The 19,652-nt window shown below is 33.6% G+C and overlaps 1 protein-coding gene across 3 annotated transcripts in view; it reads right to left on the bottom strand.

Moving 5' to 3' along the window:
- NRAP (nebulin related anchoring protein) overlaps positions 1–19,225 on the bottom strand; it is an 81,448-nt gene extending 62,223 nt beyond the window's left edge. For all 3 annotated transcript variants that reach the window (XM_074233651.1, XM_074233648.1, XM_074233649.1), the window contains exons 1-9: positions 18,946–19,225; positions 18,318–18,412; positions 17,358–17,445; positions 12,040–12,144; positions 9,378–9,482; positions 7,748–7,849; positions 6,209–6,313; positions 3,447–3,554; positions 1,807–1,914 (exon numbers count right to left, since the gene is read on the bottom strand). In XM_074233651.1, coding sequence (XP_074089752.1) covers positions 1,807–1,914; positions 3,447–3,554; positions 6,209–6,313; positions 7,748–7,849; positions 9,378–9,482; positions 12,040–12,144; positions 17,358–17,445; positions 18,318–18,412; positions 18,946–19,017 — 888 coding nt within the window. In that variant the 5' untranslated portion in view covers positions 19,018–19,225. The remainder of the gene's footprint in view (positions 1–1,806; positions 1,915–3,446; positions 3,555–6,208; positions 6,314–7,747; positions 7,850–9,377; positions 9,483–12,039; positions 12,145–17,357; positions 17,446–18,317; positions 18,413–18,945) is intronic.
- Positions 19,226–19,652: the final 427 nt, after the last annotated feature.

The raw sequence follows: 19,652 nt of genomic DNA, 5'->3' as shown, positions 1-19,652 counted from the left end.
TGTCAATGCATGAATTATGTAAACCATATGAGCCATTTTACATAAGCATTGATACCTTATTCCCTATGTGCCATAGTCTGTCAGACTAAGACAACTGCTTTCCCCTTAGTGGTAGGTGGGAATAATGTGACATGTTAAGCAGTTGAGATATGTATAGCTTCTCTCTCTCCATGAGTCTTTTATCCTACTTCTTCTTGTGAAGCGGTGGAACATGATAAATCATATGTCACACAGTAAGTGGAAATCACACTCTACAGAGCACCCTCAACAACTGAAAGGGGATGGTGATTCTGTCAATCAGGGCTTCTTCTGGTTCTCTTGTATGTTTAATGAGGTCTAAAGAAGCCCATCTAAAAGGACTAAATTACCAGGACTATTAAGAGACAAAGTTGTACTTCAAGTATGTAAATGTGTGTTTGCTTGTGTATATACAAATTTAATCAGAAAACTACTGGTTGGAGTTTCCAATTTTTAAATACTAATTCTTAGAGATTCATTAGGTATTGAACCAATGATTTTCTCAAGTCTAAGTTCCCCATATAGGCATTCTTTTCAGATGTAGTAAACAAAGAAAATCTTCACAAAAAAATGTATGTATATTCACCGAGTCCCAGAGAGAAATGACTAACCTAAGTGTGTTTGTATATATGTATATGTGTGTGTATTGAATACATGAGATATATGTTATAACTATGATAGGTAAGACAAGTCAAGATGTAGCTAAGTCACTTGATTCAAATCTTTTAAAATAAATTTAAATAAAAAAATTTTGAATCTATTTTCTTAAAACATAATGTTTAAATATACTTATTCATTAAAACTACTTGAGTTAAAAGGGAAAAAAAAGATTGAAACCATTTTTAAGTGCTGAATTCATTATTTTTCCTCTATCACATTTATTCATTTTTAGATACCAGAAAGTTTGCAAATAGGTCTTAACATATGTACATACATATCCACACATTTATATATACATATCCACTTCACTAGTATGTACAAACACCAAAAAATGACAGGAAAGTCTTTATCAGTCTTTATATTTCCTTTTTTATACCTATGCCAATAAGACTGATACTAAAAAAGATACAGTACTGGCTAATTAAGAAGCAGTCATCAAACCTCTTTTTTTATAGTCTTATCTCCTCTTCCTAAATATCTTTCTCTCTTCCTCTTGACTTCTCTCTCTCTCCCTCTCTCCTTAAGTATCTTTCTTACTTTAAAAAGCAAAAATATAACCTTCCAAAAACAGCTGTGAACTTTTCCAGAAGAAGAAAATTTAGGGCTTTTAAAAAAACCCAAAGATTATCTTTCAAATGCATACAATTGTTATAATCACTGAACATATTCAATTCATGTATAGCATGAAGCTGGGTAAAAGATCTGAATAATTCATCCTTCACACAGTGTTTTATGCAGCACTGCTCTTTGCCCATGGAATGATCCCTGGTGCACTTGAATTATAGACTAAGTTTAAAAAAATGTAGTCTTATGGCTTTCAAATGAATACTGCCAGGCAAGCTAGGGTTTGGTAATTAGCATTCCCTGGGACCTGACTTAATGAAGAGATAAGAATAATTTATATTTAACAAGTTAGCTATATTTGCAGATTTTATAAATGTCTTTAAAGTAGCTTGTTCTTTTAAGTAGGTTAAACATATCCCCTCTGATTATATTTTCATCGATCATTTATTTAGCAAACCTTTCTTTCAAAGAATAGATCATCCATCCAAATGACTGAGTACCCCAGATTAGAGACCAATCAATGGGTTCTTAAGTTATTAATAATGAATAATCATAATTATATACCTGGCCAAACTGATCTCCATATTCCTTTGCCCAAGGACCCTCAGCTCCAGCAGCTATTTGACTGTTTTTCCCCTTCATCTCCCTTTGGTATTGTTGGTGATATCTAACCTGCATGAGGGTAATAGGAACAAGTGAGAAGAATTTAGTTAGCTATTTTTCAGTCTTAAAGCTTAAAAATGAAATTCTTGCTTCTAATTCAGGAAAATGTCATGGACACTGAAGAGTTAGATTCCTGAAACAGTCATATTTATTCATTAAACAGAACACTTAAGTGATAATTCTTAGCAATTTTCTGTTAGATAAAGGGGGCATTACAAAGATAAACAAGTAATTTTCCCCTCCCTTGTGGAGCTTATGATTTAATGAGAGAGAGAAGATATATAAACAGATACAGTTTTAGAAAAGATCTGGGACTGTGAATCTCATCTATGATGGAAATAGCTGACATCAAAATTCCCTCCACCAGATGTAATGCTGCACCTCACTGTCAAAAATTGACCACAGCATGAGAGTTAAGTGAGTTTTATTCAGAGCCATGCAATCAATAAGTGTCAAAAACATTATTATGAACCAAGATTTTCTTGACTCCAAAGATAAGCCCTTTATCCACTACATGATGTTGGCTCTCAGATGCTAAATAAAATGTGGTACATATGGCTTATTAACCATGAAATTAAATATATTTCCTGGTTCTGGGGTCTGTATACTGGAAATCAATCAGTTGCATTTATCCTTGAAAAGGCTACTTTTGTGGTTGTATATTGAGTGAATAGTTTGATGTTTAGAAAACCCACCTGTGGTAGGGCCTTCCAAACTTGTATTGATCTGATAGCCACAGCAAACTCACTGTAACTTCCTTTGTCATATGATATTGCTTTGGTCTTCTTCAGTAAGGAAGGATAAGAACCAAGCAAACAAACAACCAGCATGATGCCTGTCAAATATTAGGTACTTCATAAATGCTTGTTGACTGGTTCATTTTTGAGTATGATAATCCATTTTAATATAATTTTTTTGTGGACTCAATCTCTCCTTATGAGAGTAGCTCTACTTCAGTGATCTAAGTGAGAAATTACAATTATCCTTTCCACGTCACAACCTTCTTCATTGAAGTTTTGATATATTGTGGGTTGGCATAAGAAATTAATTGGGAATTTTTGCAGAAACTACAGACAACATGAAAAGACCAGCAGATGATACAGAGCCTATGACCAAATATTTAACCAAATTGTATAATAAGTTACTGTAAGTACCTCATAAAGGGCAAAAAAGGAAAAAATCATACTTGTTTTCTAATACAAAGGGAAGGCCAAAAAATTTTATACTTAATTTTCAGTAACTCAGAGGTGCCACGTCCCTAACACCCACAAGAGATAACTATATTCAATGACAAAAAGTCACCAAGGAAGGTCAAATTTCATTCTGAAAGGTCACAGAAGCAAATGTTCCTGGTAGGTACTATTATAATTTAGTGATGCAAAATAATGATAACAATGACAATATGTGGTATACCTATGGATTCACAGACCTTTTGCAATTACCCCAAAACAACAAAGCAAGAATCATTATTTTGGTTCTTAGAGAAAGCATACTCCCTGGTTGTGAGCCCCTGACATCAAAACACCCATTTGGATACTCACATCACTAGCTAATTCATTGGCTCTTTTTGCAATCTGGTAGGCTGGAGTGATCATGGCAGGGAAGCTACCTTTTCCTCTCTGTTTTTCGTAGTCTTCCATATATTGTACCTAATACAACAAATATTTATTAACATTTCTTGGACATAGTACTAGGCTAAAAGTTAAGGGTGGCACAAAGTTTAAATAAAAGAAAAAGCAAAAAAAAAAAAATCCAAGAGCCACTTGCTGCTACCTCCTTTTCTAGAAGGTATGGATTTGCAGTACATAAACTTCAAACCCAGACCTGAATCAAGGCTAAAATAAAAGCAGAGCTGTTAAGCTGAGCCTGGAGTTTGTCTTACAGAGATGCTGGTGATAATGGGCATCCCTGTTTCACATCTGGTCTTACTGGGAAAGCTTCTAGACTTATTCATAGTATAACACAATTATCTGGGTATTTGCACTACAATGCAGGGAGGTATACAAAAAAAAGACATTTTTTCCCCCTAGAAATAATGCTTTAGTAATTTGGACCATCAGAGAGAGATTTTTTTTCCTTTCAAGTCAATGAGAAAGACTAATGACAATAGTAACTACTAGGCTAACTAGATGGCTCCTTGGAAACTTGCTTTAATGCAAATATAAGAACAATTTATACTTAATGAGTCTGTTAGTTATATTTGCAGATGTTATAGCAACAGTGTATAGTTAGTGAAAAACTATGCAGAGGCAGCTAGATGGCTCAGTGGATAGAGAACTGAGTTAAATTCAGAATGATTTGAATTCAAATCTGGCCTTAGAAATCATTATGCTATGTGACCCTGAGCAAATCATTTATCCTCTGTTTATCTTAATCCACCGGGGGAGGAAATGGCAAACCATTTCAGTATCTTTGCCAAGAAATCCCCACCCCCCAAATAAAAAAACTAATGAACCATGAAAATAGTGGAAAATTCTTATTTAGCAGTCAAAAGACCTAAATCAAAGTCCTAATTCCAACTTTAGCAAATCACTACCCATTCAGAGCCTTAGTTTTACCAGGTATAGATATAGCTATGTTATCAATAAATTAGAATTTATTTTCTTTCCTCACCTTCCCCAAATCATTAAGAAAAGTAGGAAAAGAAAATCCTTGTAAAAAGATGAGTATGTATATACATACATATGCATGCATGTAAAATTTTATATATAATATGTATCATATACCATATGTAATATATATGATATATGGATTATATGTGAATTATATAAATATATACATATATGGGGAAATCACATTGTGATATTTGTTTTTATAAAATGTGCCATATATCTGTTATAAATGTGCATGTATTACATATGCATATATGTATATATATGGAATGAGAATACTTGCTCTACTTATCCCAATGTGATCTTATATATGAAACATTTTGTAAACCTGAAGGTGTTAAATCATGATCTTATCACATTTTTCTAAGTTACAAAGCACATGAACACATTTTATCTCATTTCATCTTTACATAGAAAAGTACTCACAGGTTCTCATCTGCATATACCATGTGTGGAAGAAAATATAAGTATCACTATCTTTGTTTTACAAATGTGGAAAATGAGGCCCAGAGAGATTTTTTTGAGCAGACTAAAGTCACAAAGTCACAACTGACAGAGCTGAAACTTGAACCTAGGCTCTCTCTCTCTCTCTCTCTCTCTCTCTCTCTCTCTCTCTCTCTCTCTCTTATTATTTAATTTATTTCCTATATTATATTTACTACATTATACTGTTCTGGAGTTTTACCTATGAAAATCCTACAATAAGAGGCCATAAAAATAATGAAAGGGATGATTTTAGAGAAGCCTGAGAAGATTTATATAAACTTGTACAACATAAAGCAAGCAGAACCAGTAAAATAATATATCCAATAATAACATCAGTGTGAAAACAATTTTAAAGACTAAGAACTCTGATTGATACAGTGATCAACCATGATTGCAATGACTGATAAAAAAGAAAGTTCCCCACTTCCTGTCAAAAAGGGAAAAAGCTTAAAGTATGGAAGGAGACATACATTTTCAAACATGACTCCTCATCTGTGTTACCAGAGTTTTGTTTTTCTATTTTTCTTTCTCAACTGAGTTTGGAAAGGTGAGAAGAGAAAATAAATGCTTATTAATTGAATTAAATATATTTAATTTTTTTTAAAAAGAAAATATTCAACAACATGACAGATAAAATGTCTGTGGAAAATATATTCTATGAGATTAAGAAAAATTCCTGCCAATATAAACTGAATCAAAGAACTAGAATTAAAAGAGGCAATTGGGTCCAACTCTCATTTTACAGACAGGAAAACTTAAGCATAGAGAGTTTTTTTAAAAGGGAATTTTTCATGTCACCTGGTCTTGTATTAAAGCCCTACTTTGATGTTTATCAAGACATAGAAGAAAGTCTAAAAGGCTATGGAAAAAAAATTCTGCATCTGACAGCTAGAAAAGCTATTTATAAGGATCCTATGATGGGTACTTTTGGAGGACCAACCTGGATAAATTAGAGGAGGCCCTTAAGCAATGGATTGGTCAACAGATAATAATTTTTTTTACCATAACAATTCATGGAGACTATCTGCTAAGGTGAGCTGTATGGGTGGAGGGTCTGAGAATCCAAACTCTCAGATTTCCATAGGTATTGAAATAAAAGCACCATATTAAATTGCCTCCTACTTTCTTGCTCTTCCCCCTTCTAGATGAGACAGTGACAACGAATTGTAAATGTGAATAAATGTGTCTCAGCCTCTAGTCCTTACATCACTTTGAAGCTGTCCACCAGCCTTAGCACGCAGGAGTTCAGGGGTATCTGCCACTGTGGTGAACCTGGAAACACGTTCATCATGCCCCCGTTTATAATGTACCTGATAGAAAACGAAGACACAGAGCTTGGGTTGTAGCCATTTTCCAAAGTTTAATAGTTCTCATTTCTTACATGTGACTGGTTGAACATTCCCAATGGTATTGCCTTGAAATTAATAGCCCTGATCAATCCTTCAGGAGTCTGACATGGTTATTTAAGTTAGTGGAAACAGCTGTGCCAATCTCTTAAATCCTACTCAGCAAGAGTTCATCCGGTTTCATATATTTTATAGATTCATAGGTTTAGAAAGACCACATCTTTTCTAGACATAACACAGGGAAGGTCCAATACTTATTTTACAGCTAGAGAAACTGAGGCACAGAAAGGTTTATTTGTTTGTTTTTAAGTGACATATGGATGTCAATTACCTCATCCATAAAATCCCCAAGTTGGGGAAACTAGCATCCAGAAAATTAAGACATTCATTCAAGATTGGCTCTCCTATCTCTTAATTTAATACACATGAAACAGTATTATATTTCTACTAATTCATCCATAATTTTAGAATTATTTCAATGGCACAGAGAATAAATTAATCCATGATGAGTATAGCCAAACTAAGTTTTTTAGACAGCCTAAAACGTGTGTGATTCTTAAAACCTTAGAAATGTATGAATCCCAGAGAATAATGGTCATCTGCATTCACTGGAGGGAATTGCTCACATAACTGAGATCACGTAGTCATTTACAGACATTAAAAAATAGATGAAAGAGATCATAAAAATATTTATAGAAGCTCTTTTTATAGTGTCAAAGAATTGGAAATTAAGAAAATGCCCATCAATTGTGGAACGGCTAAACAAATTGTTGTATATGAATGAGATGGAGTAATATTGTTCTGTAAGAAATCAAGAGTCTGGAAACAATGTAAAGACTGGCAGATTGCCTTCTGGGGGGGTGGGGGAGAGGGAGGTAAGGGGGGGTGGAATTGTAAAACTCAAAATAAATAAAATCTTTAAGCTAAATAAATAAATAAATAAGAAATCATGAGTGACATGATTCAGAAAATCCTGAAAAGACTTGCCTGAACTGATGCTGAGTGAAGTGAACAGAGCCAGGAGAACATTGTATAAATTAACAACATTGTGTGATTAATTATGGTAGACTTAGCTCCTCTCAGGAGTTCAGTTATTACGGACAATTCTAAGACTTGTGATGGAAAATGCCATTCACATCTGGAGGAAAAATTATGGAATTTGAATGCAGACCAAACTTGTTTTATATTTTTTCTTCCTATTGGTATTTTTTTCCTTAATTCTGATTCTTCTTCTTTCACAATATGACTGATATGGAAATAGGTTACCCTTACTTGCTGTTATGGGGAGGAGTTAGGGAGATAAAAAAATGTGGAACTTAAAAACTTACAAAAAAGATGAATGTTGAAAATTATCTTTGCATGTAATTAAAAAAAATAAAAAGACTATAAAAAACTTACTTGACTAGCCAGTTCATTGGCTTTCTTGGCTCGTTGGTAGGCTGGTGTGATCATAGCTGGAAAGCTGCCCTTTCCTCTCTGCTCTTCATAGTCTTCTGCATACTTGGGTTAAACAGTAACAATGTCAAATGAATCTAATTAAAATTTGTCATTATACAGACTCCATATTTTTTTCTACCTTTATGCCCTTGTGGACATTTTTTTCCTATCCTTAAATGCCATCACCTTCTTCTTCCCCTACTCAACTCCACCTTTGACATCCTATATATTATTCAAGCTCAAACTCAATTGCTAACTCCACTAATAGAAAATTATCATTTCTTCCTTAAATCTCACAGAAAGCACTTGGTTCCGATTGTGTTTGTAAATTAACCATTCTCTATTTTATATTATAGAATCATGGGATCACAGGTTAGTTGGAAGGAGCCCTAGAGACCATCTATGCTAATTTCCTAGTTTCATTGATAAAGAACTAGCGGTCAAGAGGTGAAATGCACATAGGTAAAAAGTGGAAAATCTAAGATTCCAATCATGATCTTCTAATTCCAAATCCAACACTCTCCCCCCCCCCCATGCCATAGTTGCTTGTTACTTGAGCATTTTCATATAATATTTATTTGTATACAGGCTATATCTTCTTTTTGCCCTCTGCACCAGTTTGTTTAAAAATTCTCTGAGGTCCAGTGTCATGTCTTATTTAATCTTGGCCTCTCTCTCAGTGCCTTTCTCCCACAATAGTTTCTTTAGAACATATACTTAATAAATACTTTTTGAACATATAGATGGAGGTACTCATTGACGTACTTTTTTTTAGGGTTTTTTTTACAAGGCAAATGGGGTTAAAGTGGCTTGCCCAACGCCACACCGCTAGGTAATTATTAAGTGTCTGAGACCAGATTTGAACCCAGGTACTCCTGACTCCAGGGCCGGTGCTTTATCCACTGTACCACCTAGCCACCCCCATTGACATACTTTAAAGAAAAATTACTCTGGCAAGTAAAACTATTCTTACAAAGCAACATGAAAATGGAAAATACTATTCAAAGGACAAATAATAAGAATTCAAGAACTAGGAAAGGCTACTTATTGAATGCTGCTCTTTTTTTAAAGTAATGCTAACTGTAAATCATAGACCAACTGCTCTGACCGAAATTAAGGCCTCTGGCTCATTAAGATATCTTTATGATGACTGATAACAAAATACAATGACCAAAGTTCTTTGTGTTGAATGTTGCATAAGTTTACACTCCATGATAAGACCCATCTTCTCTGTATACTCTGAAAAGTTTCTCTTTTTTCTTCTGTGGGACCTACTCCCATATCTGCTGGAGAATATAAGATGAATAAGTGTACAGCTTTGGTAAATTTTCCCTTTGTTGTTATGATTTAAATGGAAAACACAAAAGCAGAGAGGATGAACCTCATCATGGAGAGTAAACTTTTGCAAGGCTCAGCAAAAGAGTTTTGCTATACTATTAATGCATAAATATGTATATGTACACACACACACACACACACATATATATATATATATATATATATGTATGTATGTATGTATTTGCTTCCTGTAAACACTTACCAAGATTCCCAGTAGAAACTAACATCCAAATAGAAAATGATTTCTGCTTACCTCACTTAGAGACTTCTGTGTTTCAACCATTCTTACAATTTCAGGGTCTGGGAGAGTTCCAGGGGACCAAGAATTCCCTCCACTAAATGCTGCCCAATAAGCATTCTAAAAGGAAAAGAAGAATCACTAGCATTTAAATAGTGCTTTAAAGTTTGCAATATACTTACAAATATTATCTTATTTTATTCTCACAACAACTCTAGGAGATAGGTACTATTCTTATTCCCCATTTAACAGATAAGGAAACTGAAGCAGACAGGTTAAGTGATTTGCCCAAGGTTTCACACAGCTAGTAAGTCAGGCAGAGGTGAGCAATCTCCTGTTTGAAGGCTGTATTGTTCTGGTGTTGCCAGTTGGAACTCAAAAATTAAATAAATCTAGACGCTTTTTAGGGATAAATTAATTAAATGTTTGATCAAATATATGTTATAAAATATCCAAATCATCCCTAACAGAAAAATTTCCCCCCCCACCTAGTCTAAGGCAATATTTGTACTCAGGTCTTCATAACTCCAAGTCCAATGCTATATCCACTGGGTTATCTAACTGTCTCAAAAGTAGAGTTTTTAAAAAATCAAGCAAACTCTTTCTTTTCCCACTTACTGGTTCATTTGTCATTTTGTGGATATAACATAAAAATGATGATGGCACCTCAACTAAATCTCTATTCATCCAGAATAGTCAAATATTGGTATAATCTAAATAACTTGATGTTCTGTTTAGTTGAATAATGACACCAATGTGTAATTAAAAAAATTAGTTTGGAAAAAACCCTAAACAACTAACTATACTGAACACAACTTAATATTTCTTTTCCTTTTTTTAAAAAAGATTTGTAGTCATGTCACAGAGTCTCAGGGTCACTAGTAGGAACCTTCATTATCATTGGACAGCACTAAAATAAATATATATATTTCTGATTGTATAATGACTCTAGGGGTGGGGCAGATAGGTAGTCAGGTGGACAGAGTGCTAGTCCTGAAGTCAGGAAACATCTTCTGAAGTTCAAATTCACTTAACAAAAGTCATTTAACCTTGTTTACCTCAGTTTCCCCATCTATAAAATGAACTGAAGGAAATGTCAAATCTTTCCATTATCTCTACCAAGAAAACCCCCAAAGTGGTCATTAAGAGTCAAATATCAGTAAAAAAGATGAATGAAAACAATCGAAGGGTAGTCCCTACCTTCAAAGAGCTCAGAAGCCTGGTAGAGAAATAAAACTGGCCAGGCAAACAGTAATATCAAGAAACAACTAAATGAAGATTATCAAACCAGATTACTGAAATAATGACTATAACTAACATCTGAAAATAAATCCATATAAAATCATCAACATTTTTATATATAACCAAAAAAACCTTGCAAAAGAGATGGTGAAAGATACTCCATTTAAATTAATAGTAGATAATATAAAATACCTGAGCGTATACCTGCCAAGACAAACTCAAGAATTACATGAACAAAATCATAAGATACTTTTCATACAAATAAAATCAAATTGGAAAGCAATTTAGCAGAAATTTTGTATAGATTATAGACATGACCTAGATACAAAGGAAGATACCATTTATAAATTAGAAGGAAGATCAGGAGGAAAGCAGAAAACTAGGAGAAAATTTTATAGACAGTTCCTCATATAAATTTTATAGACAGTCTCTCATGTCTCAAATATATAAAGAATCTACATATTTATATAGATAGATAGAGAGACAGATAGATATATAGATATAGCTATAGATATATGTAAAGTATAAAATTTACAGTAACAATTCATTCACCAATTGAAAATTGGTTAAATGATATGAAGAAGTTTAGTCATATGAAAAAGTGCTCTAAATCATCATTGATTAGAGAAATACAAATTTAAAAAAACTTTGAGATATCATCTCATACCTATCAGATTGGTTAACAGAAGGGGGAAAATGACAATTGTTGATGAGGATGAAAAATTAGGACACTAATACACTATTGGAGAACAATCTGGAATTATGCCAAAGGGTTATAAAACTGTTGTATACCCTTTGACCTGTTTCCCAAGGTGATCAGGTAAAAATTATTGATAACTTCTAAAATACTGATAACAGTTCTCTTTGTGATGTGAAAGAACTGGAAATTAAGGGAATGCCAATTATTTGGGGAATGACCAAACAAATTGTGGCAAATGAGTGTAATGGAATATGATTATATTTTAAGAAATAATGTGTCAGTTGATTTTAGGGAAAAACCATGTAAAGAATTACATGAAATACTGAAGTGAAATCAGCAGAACAAAGAGAATGTTGTAATAAATGAAAAACTATATTGTTCAAAGAATAACTGTTAAGGACTATATTATTCTCAGTATTATAAATACTCAAATCAACAACAGAGGATTTATGAAGGAAAGTCTTTTCAGAGAAATAATTGATAAATAAAAGCATGCATAATATGGTTTTGTTCACACACATGTGTGTATATATACATATATATATGTGTATATATACATACATATATATATATATACATATATATATATATGTACATGTAACATGATGACCCATTGTGCATAGATAGGAGGGCAGGAAACAGTTCAAAACTTAAAGTTTAACAACAAATAAATTTAAATTTATTTTAAAAATAACTAACATCTGAATAATACATCTTTCAAAACCTTCTTTTTACCTCATTGGCCAGTGCTGGCATTTTGTGTGTAGGTGTCTCATCTTTGGATTTCATGTCCCAATGAAAAACAGATTTAAACCGTTCTCCATCTTCTCCATATTTCATCTAGTTGTTATCAGAAAGGTTCCCCAGAGGGAAGAAAAAAATCATTAGTTCGCAGTCAAAGTCACAGAGGCATTATAAGACCATACATTCAACAAAACAATCATTAACCATGAATTATATTTAGTAGAACGTGTTAGGTTCTGGAGGAGACAAATAAAATGAATGACATGGTCCCTGATCTTGTGGATTTTCTAAACTTGTAAAAATAAGATTAAAGAATAAATGTACAGATTAAAATATAACCCAGGCCAGGGGCAAAAAGTACTATGAGATCTATAAGAGATAAATCACTTCCTACTGGAGGAATTTGGCAAGGCAAAAAAAAGAAGTAAATGATGGAGCTAGATTTCACTTAAACTCTGATGCCTTTTATTTTAGAAGAAATATTTCAAGGATTTCACTGGTTGAATTGCCTCATAATCCCTTTGTTCCTTAGGGGACAACCTTCATGATTTGATATCTTCTTGAAAATTCAGCACTTTGTGGCAAGCTTTTTGGTTGAGTCTTCTTTCTGATGGAACCTTCTTCAGAACTTAGCTACAGATGACATGGTTTATCTGTGGGCACCTAAAACCTTTCCTGCTTAGAAAGTCTTCAAGTAGAGCCTGGAAGAACTTAAGATCCAAACCCTTTGAGAACCTAGGGTCACCTCCAAATGATAGTAAGGAAGAGTAAATGGGACCTTCTAAATTTATCTTCTAATTTTATCTAGTCAACACTGAATACCCATATGTACAGAATTCTAAGTGAAGTTTTTGACCTGAGAATAGTCTCACCCAATGAAATTTACTATGGTTTGGTATTAGATTACATCTGATACCATTAGGATAGCATTTAATGTGATGCTTTAAGAAGTTCTTATTTTTTTTTCACGACCTATAAATACAGAAAGATGCTAATATGCATTCTCTATCTGAAAACACAAGGCTACTAAGTGAGACCTAAGCATTAAAAATAATTGAACAATGTTCTAGTCCTGTTCAAAGCAGATTTTTTTTCCACTGTTCATTCCTATAATAAAAACTATCAGTAGAGGATAAAGAGGAATTAATATCAAAGATATTTAAGACAAGGAGATACATCCTATTTGTTATAATTGGGAGAATTTCATTAAGACCTATCTCAGGTCAGAAAGAGGAAACCAGACTTTAATATTCTTCTTAAAACATATACCTGTTACTTCAGTGATCAAAGAATGTTAACCAAATATGTATGAATATGATGAATTTAGAGTAAGCATGGGAAGAATTATATGAACTGATGCAAAGAAAAGGGAAACAATATATACAATTTCTGCATTATTGTAATGGATAAAAACAACAACTACAAAACAATAAAACTGAATACTGTGAAACTATAATGAACTAGCATAACCCCAAGAGAAGTGAAAAATTACTTCCTCTACTTCTTTGCAGAGGTGTGAGATCATGGGTGAAACACAGCATACAATCATTGTCAAACTTTTCCAATATGTTGGTTAGTTTTGTTTAATTATTGTTTTTCCTTTTTTTTTCTTTTTTAAAAGGAATGGTTTTGGGACAATTAGATGGTGCAATGGATAGAGCACCAGCCCTGGAGTTCACATCCAGCCTCAGACATTTAATAAATTGCTTAGATGTGTGACCTTAGGCAAGTAACTTAACCTCATTGTCTTAAATAAAATTTTAAAAAAGAATCAATTAAAAGGAATGTTTTTGGGGAAGTGTAGAGGAGTATATGGAGAATGTAGATGGCATAAATACTAGAAGATATAAATAAAAAGTTTTTAAAGCTATACTTGTACCTACAAAAAAAAAGTAAGGAGAGATTTCAGCCTTGTAATGTTTATTTTTATGGGTTGTTAATTTGTGTGTGAAGTAATCAGAATTAAGTGACTTGCTCAGGGTCACACAACTGGGTTATTATCAAATATTAAGACTGGATTTGAACTCAGGTCTTCCTAACTCTAGAGCTGATACTATATCCACTACACTACCTAGCTACCCCTAAATGTTTATTTTTTAAAAAGGGAAAGAAAGTGAAGGAATTGTATTGAATGTTCTCTAAGGAATCTATCATCTCTGACATTCTTTGACTTCAAACACCATTACAGGAAAAAAAATAGAAACTAAACATAACCTTTCCCACAACTGTCAACACAATCTCTTACAGTAACAACTACCTCAAAATCTCTCAAAAGTATAAAAAAAAATTCAATCCATCCTCCCTCCCAAGGTGCAGAAAAACCTAAATATTCAGGCACTCTAAAGAGACTGAGTCATTGGATATTTGTTTGTTTGTTTTTCTCTTGGTAAAGAAAGGGAAAATGACCTCAGCAGCCAATTGTTCAGTTTACATCCTTTTCTCTCTTGAGGTTCTCGGATTACAGTCAGCTAGTGGAAATAGAACCTGTGGTAATTTCTGTCTCATTCCAGTACAGTCTGTCATACACCATTAAAAGAAAGTGAAGCCATCACTACCTTAAAGGATAGCAAATAATGCATGATTTTTGACAGATCATGATGGAGAATTGAATTGCCTGTACTAGGGAGGAAGAAACAAATATACTGTCAAACTTGTGCTTTCCTCCTCTGGGAAATGTGAAAAGTAAAAGATATTGAGATGACTTTAAAAATATACCTCTCATTCAATATATATATATATATACATATATATATATATGTATATATATATATATATGTGTATATATACATATATAAAACTGTTATAGCTATCTTTATTTATTGGAATGTTTGTGAGTTTTTTGATGATTACATTCATAATAAGAAAATTAAAAGTTAAAAAGTAGGGGCGGCTAGGTGGTGTAGTAGGGGCGGCTAGGTGGCACAGTGGATAAAGCACCGGCCCTGGAGTCAGGAGTACCTGGGTTCAAATCCGGTCTCAGACACTTAATAATTACCTAGCTGTGTGGCCTTGGGCAAGCCACTTAACCCCATTTGCCTTGCAAAAAAAAAAAACCCTAAAAAAAGTTAAAAAGTTAAAATGCAAAAAGTTGAAATTTTTGAAAATTTATAATATTAATAGTAAGAATGAGACATTGATTTTGTATTTCCAACTGATTGATTTTTAAAACTAGATATTTGGGCATTCTATCACTAATATAAATTCTATCTTAAGTTGCTTCCCTTAAACATCATCAGTCTAATCTACAGATGTACCAGGACTTCATGAGGTTTGTGTAAAATTTTCCACAATGTCAAAGTCCTCAACTGAGAAAAAAATAACATAGAACAACTCATAAGACTAATTTGAAACAGTCTATAATAGTGGGTTGTGCTATTCCATATGGACCACCAGAAGGGGATAACCTTTCTGTAATGCCCTGCTCGCAAGGACTGTGACAGGTTAAGCAGTCTAAGGACCAGGATAATATTTGGCATTGGACAATATTTTTGCAAGGAAAATGGGGTTAAGTGGTTTGCCCAAGGCCACACAGCTAGGTAAGAGGGCAGTATTTGGAAGGAATACAAAGCAGGGCCTTTTCCACAATTTTCTATTTTGAGAAGATCAATTCTCCTGTTTGGAGAGCAGAAAGAGGAATACCTGAATAGCATCAAGTAATTAGTTGAAAGGTAGCTAAGTGACTCAGTGGATAGAGTAATGGAAGTGGAGTCAGGATAGACCAGAGTTCAGATTTGACCTCAGACACTTACTAGGTGAGTGACCCTAGGCAAGTCACTTAGCATCTTTTGCCAAAGAGACAGCCAGATGGCTCAGTAGGTAGTAAGCTGCGCCTAAAGTCAAGAAGACCCACAACCCCAAACATTCACTGTCTGTGTGACCCTGGGCAAGTCATTTAACCTGTTTGTCTTCATCCTTAGAAGAAAAAGGCAAACCACTCTACTGTCTTTGACAATATAGTTCACAGAATCATGATGAGTTGGACACAATTGAACAATTAGTTATTTAAAAAAGGGGGAAATAAGTTTCATTCTTTAGCTATAATGATGATTATTATAAGGATGCCTCATATGGACATTATGCCTTAAAGTTTCCAAAATATTTTACATACATTATCTCATTTGATCCTCATAGCAACCTCATGAGGGAGGCATTATTATTGACCTTAGACTTTTTATTCTAGTGCCTTCCCTCTGTTAATTATTTTCTATCTCTTTTGTATGAAACTTGTTTTGTATTTATCTGTTTATATATCTTTTCCCCATATATTAAAAGCTCCTTGAGAGCAGGGACTGTCTTTTGCCTCTTTTTCTATCCACAGTACTTAGCACTGTTTAATAAATGTATTGATTGACTGACCAATCATTTTCCAATTAAATAAAATAAAGGTCAAAGATGTTAAATGACTTTCCCAGGCTCATACCACTAATACCTGAATTGTAGATACTTGGGGATCACCTAGTTCAATATTCTCATTAAAGATGAGGAAATTAAATCCTAGAAAGGTATAGCAATTAATAAGTTTTGCACAGTACATTAATGAGAGACCTTGGATTAAAAAGCAGAGATAACAATTCCTGGATGGATATTTCCTCACCACTCTGTAGCAATGGTTCTGTTTTTAAAAGTTTTTTTTTAAACTCACTCAGATGTAAACACGGTCTACTAGCATATAACCCTGCAATATATAAGTATTTAATAGATGTTTATTGATTGATTGGAAGATCATTATTAAGAAAAATCAATCTAGCCAAGAATGGGCATGGAAGGTCTCAAGCATTTCTACCCTCAGCTCTTATAACTAATAGTGTTCATGCTGGGAAATTAGAGACTTAAAGTTATCTGAATTATCTCCCAAAATGCATATTCACACACACGTAAACACCTACAATCTCACTGATAAGAAGAAAAATCAAATATATCCTTTTTCAATTCAACAATCAATTCCATTCAGCTAGTATTTATTAAATACCATAATATGCTTCACTACACTGAATAAGTTCACTATCGAATTAACTAGAAAAATATGAAACTATTTAAACCAATTATGTTGCATAGAAACCTAAATAATATTTATTCTTTGTCACTTACTAGGTATGCCCACTGAATATTTACCATAAAGCTGAGGGGGAAAAGTACCAACAAACAGAAAGCTAAATACTTGTTCAAGAAATACATAAATGTGTTAGTGTGAAGAAAATTTATGAGATTCAGTCTAGAGAAAGATTCTCAAAAGCAGAGTAAATTTAAATATAGAGGTCATACTTTTTCTTTTAACAATTTCCCAATAAAAAAAAAATCAAGCTACTTACCTCACTACCTGCTTCTGACTGTTTTTTCAAATTTATATTTAATGGACTGTGATAGACACTAGTAAATGTGTTGTTCTTGGGGTTATGTCTATAAAACACAAGAGAAATATGACAAGAAATTAGAAAGTGCTAATCTCTCAGCAAATTTCCTTATCCCAAAACTCTTGATCATAAGATTCTAAATGTACAGTTCTTGTTTGAGATAGTAAATGTAATATTTTAAAGTTAAATTAATTATAATTTAGGTTTTGATTCTGGAATTTTAGAAACTGTTAGCTGAAAGGGATAAAAGGACTAATTTCAAAGAGAAATGACATTTAGGAACTAAACAGAGCCAGATTCCAACCCAATTCTTCCAAATGCAAGTCTACTGCTCTCTGTACAACGTTCTCATGTGTCCTATTTTTTTTTTTAACACCCTGTTTAATAGGGAAAAGCTAATACAAAATGAAAACTTTCTGGAAGAAAAAAATAATATATTTTCAAATTGCTTTTTCAAAACTCTAGCCCCCAGATTTTATGGTCATTAGGTGAGTTTGCCCATTTCTACAGTTCAGACTTAGGAGTCACATTTATAATTAGAAGGGATTTAAGATGCCAGTCATCTGGTCCAATCCTCTCATACGAGATGAGGAAACCAATGTCTAGGGACATTAAGTGACATAGTCAAGGTCACACAAGTATGAAGTTGCAGAGCTGAGGGACAATGCTGTCCTTTATCTGATTAATTTTGATCTTTCATTTTACAAAATATTTAAACTTGGAAACTCTTTGAATACACTAAACTATACTTTCCAAGATGTGACTCAGGTTATAAAACTTATATAATTTTCTTTTTTTTTTTTGGTATCATTTCTTTAGATAGTTTCTTAGTGATTCTCAAAAAAATGGTTCAAAAGGATGTTTTCAAAAAAAGGAAGGGGGAGTGAGCAAAGAGGAAAAAGCCACAAACACACTTACGCATGACAATAAGGCTTCTTCTGATGACTCACAAAATTATTGACAGTTAGCATCATCTTGCAAACCTCACAGTGGAAACAAGCTTTGTGCCAAATCTAGAAATCACACAGAAAAGAGAAAGGGAGATGCCATAATTTCCAAATATTCAGATATGACTAAATTCAGATAAGACTAAATGTATAGTTCCTGTTTGAGAGAGTAAATGTAGTATTTTGAAGTTAAATTAATTATAATTTAGGTTTTGATCTTAGAATTTTATAAACTGCAAGCTGGAAGGGACAAAAGGACTAATTTCAAAGAGAAATGACATTTAGGAACTAAACAGAGCCAGATTCCAACCCAAACACAGTCATCAAATTTTAGTCATCCTCAAGTTTGGGCAAGATAGTGGGTTAAAAAACAGCAACAGCAAATCTACCATATATTAAAAGACTAGCATCTTTTCTTTCAAGACAGTTATATTTCTACTCTGGAAACAGACATAAGTGAAAAAAGTAGGTAAATCTATCCTTTTCAAAAGTTACCATTTCAAAATGCACAGGAGTTTTTCTGCTGAGGCAAAAAAAAATAAATAACAAATTTCACATCCCCAGGGTTTTCCTCAAAGACCAAAGAAATATCTACTGACCTGATCTATACAGTTGATCTTTTCAGCAGGATAAACCCCATACCCACACCGAGAACAAGCCTGCACATTCATCTTAGCGTCAGAAGAAGGGGGGAAAAGATAAGGAACAGACAAGGAATCCAAGGATAACTTCTTCACCAAACTGTCCAACTTCCCCTGTGTCCCCTGACCCTTTGCTGGATCTTCTTGTCCTTTGTGGCCACCAGTCTGTGTTAACCTTCTCTATCCAACCACCTCCTTTGCTTTCTTGACTTTCTGATTTGAAATCAGCAGCTGGATGGCTTATAAAGCTGCCACTTACTCACAGGGTCTATTTTGGCACCTCTGTCAACACACATGCTAGGGCAAAGGATAGTAGAAGCATTTCTAGCTGACATGGTTCTCTAAATAGAAAAGTGAACTCATGAACGGCATCATGTCTGTCTGGATGACCAAATCCTGGGAGGTGACCATTCTGCATTCACCCTGTGTTGTTTCATGCTAGCTAATGTGATCATGAGCTAAGAAAAGAAGCTTTAAAGAGATAACACTCTCTCCTCATAAGATCATTGAAGAAGAAAAGTTTATCTATGTCTATTCCCAGACTGGGCATTTCCAATATGGTAAACAACTCACTAGGGCAGATGAATGCTGGCTTTATCACTGAATATTTTTGCCCTATAACTGAGGTTAAATAGAGTAGAGGTAAAGTTGTGAAGAATGATCCA

Source organism: Macrotis lagotis, chromosome 4, assembly GCF_037893015.1.
Source record: "Macrotis lagotis isolate mMagLag1 chromosome 4, bilby.v1.9.chrom.fasta, whole genome shotgun sequence".
Taxonomy (NCBI): Eukaryota; Metazoa; Chordata; class Mammalia; order Peramelemorphia; family Peramelidae; genus Macrotis; species Macrotis lagotis.
The sequence above is the reverse complement of the archived record's forward strand: the minus strand, read 5'-3'. Positions and strand labels throughout refer to the sequence as shown.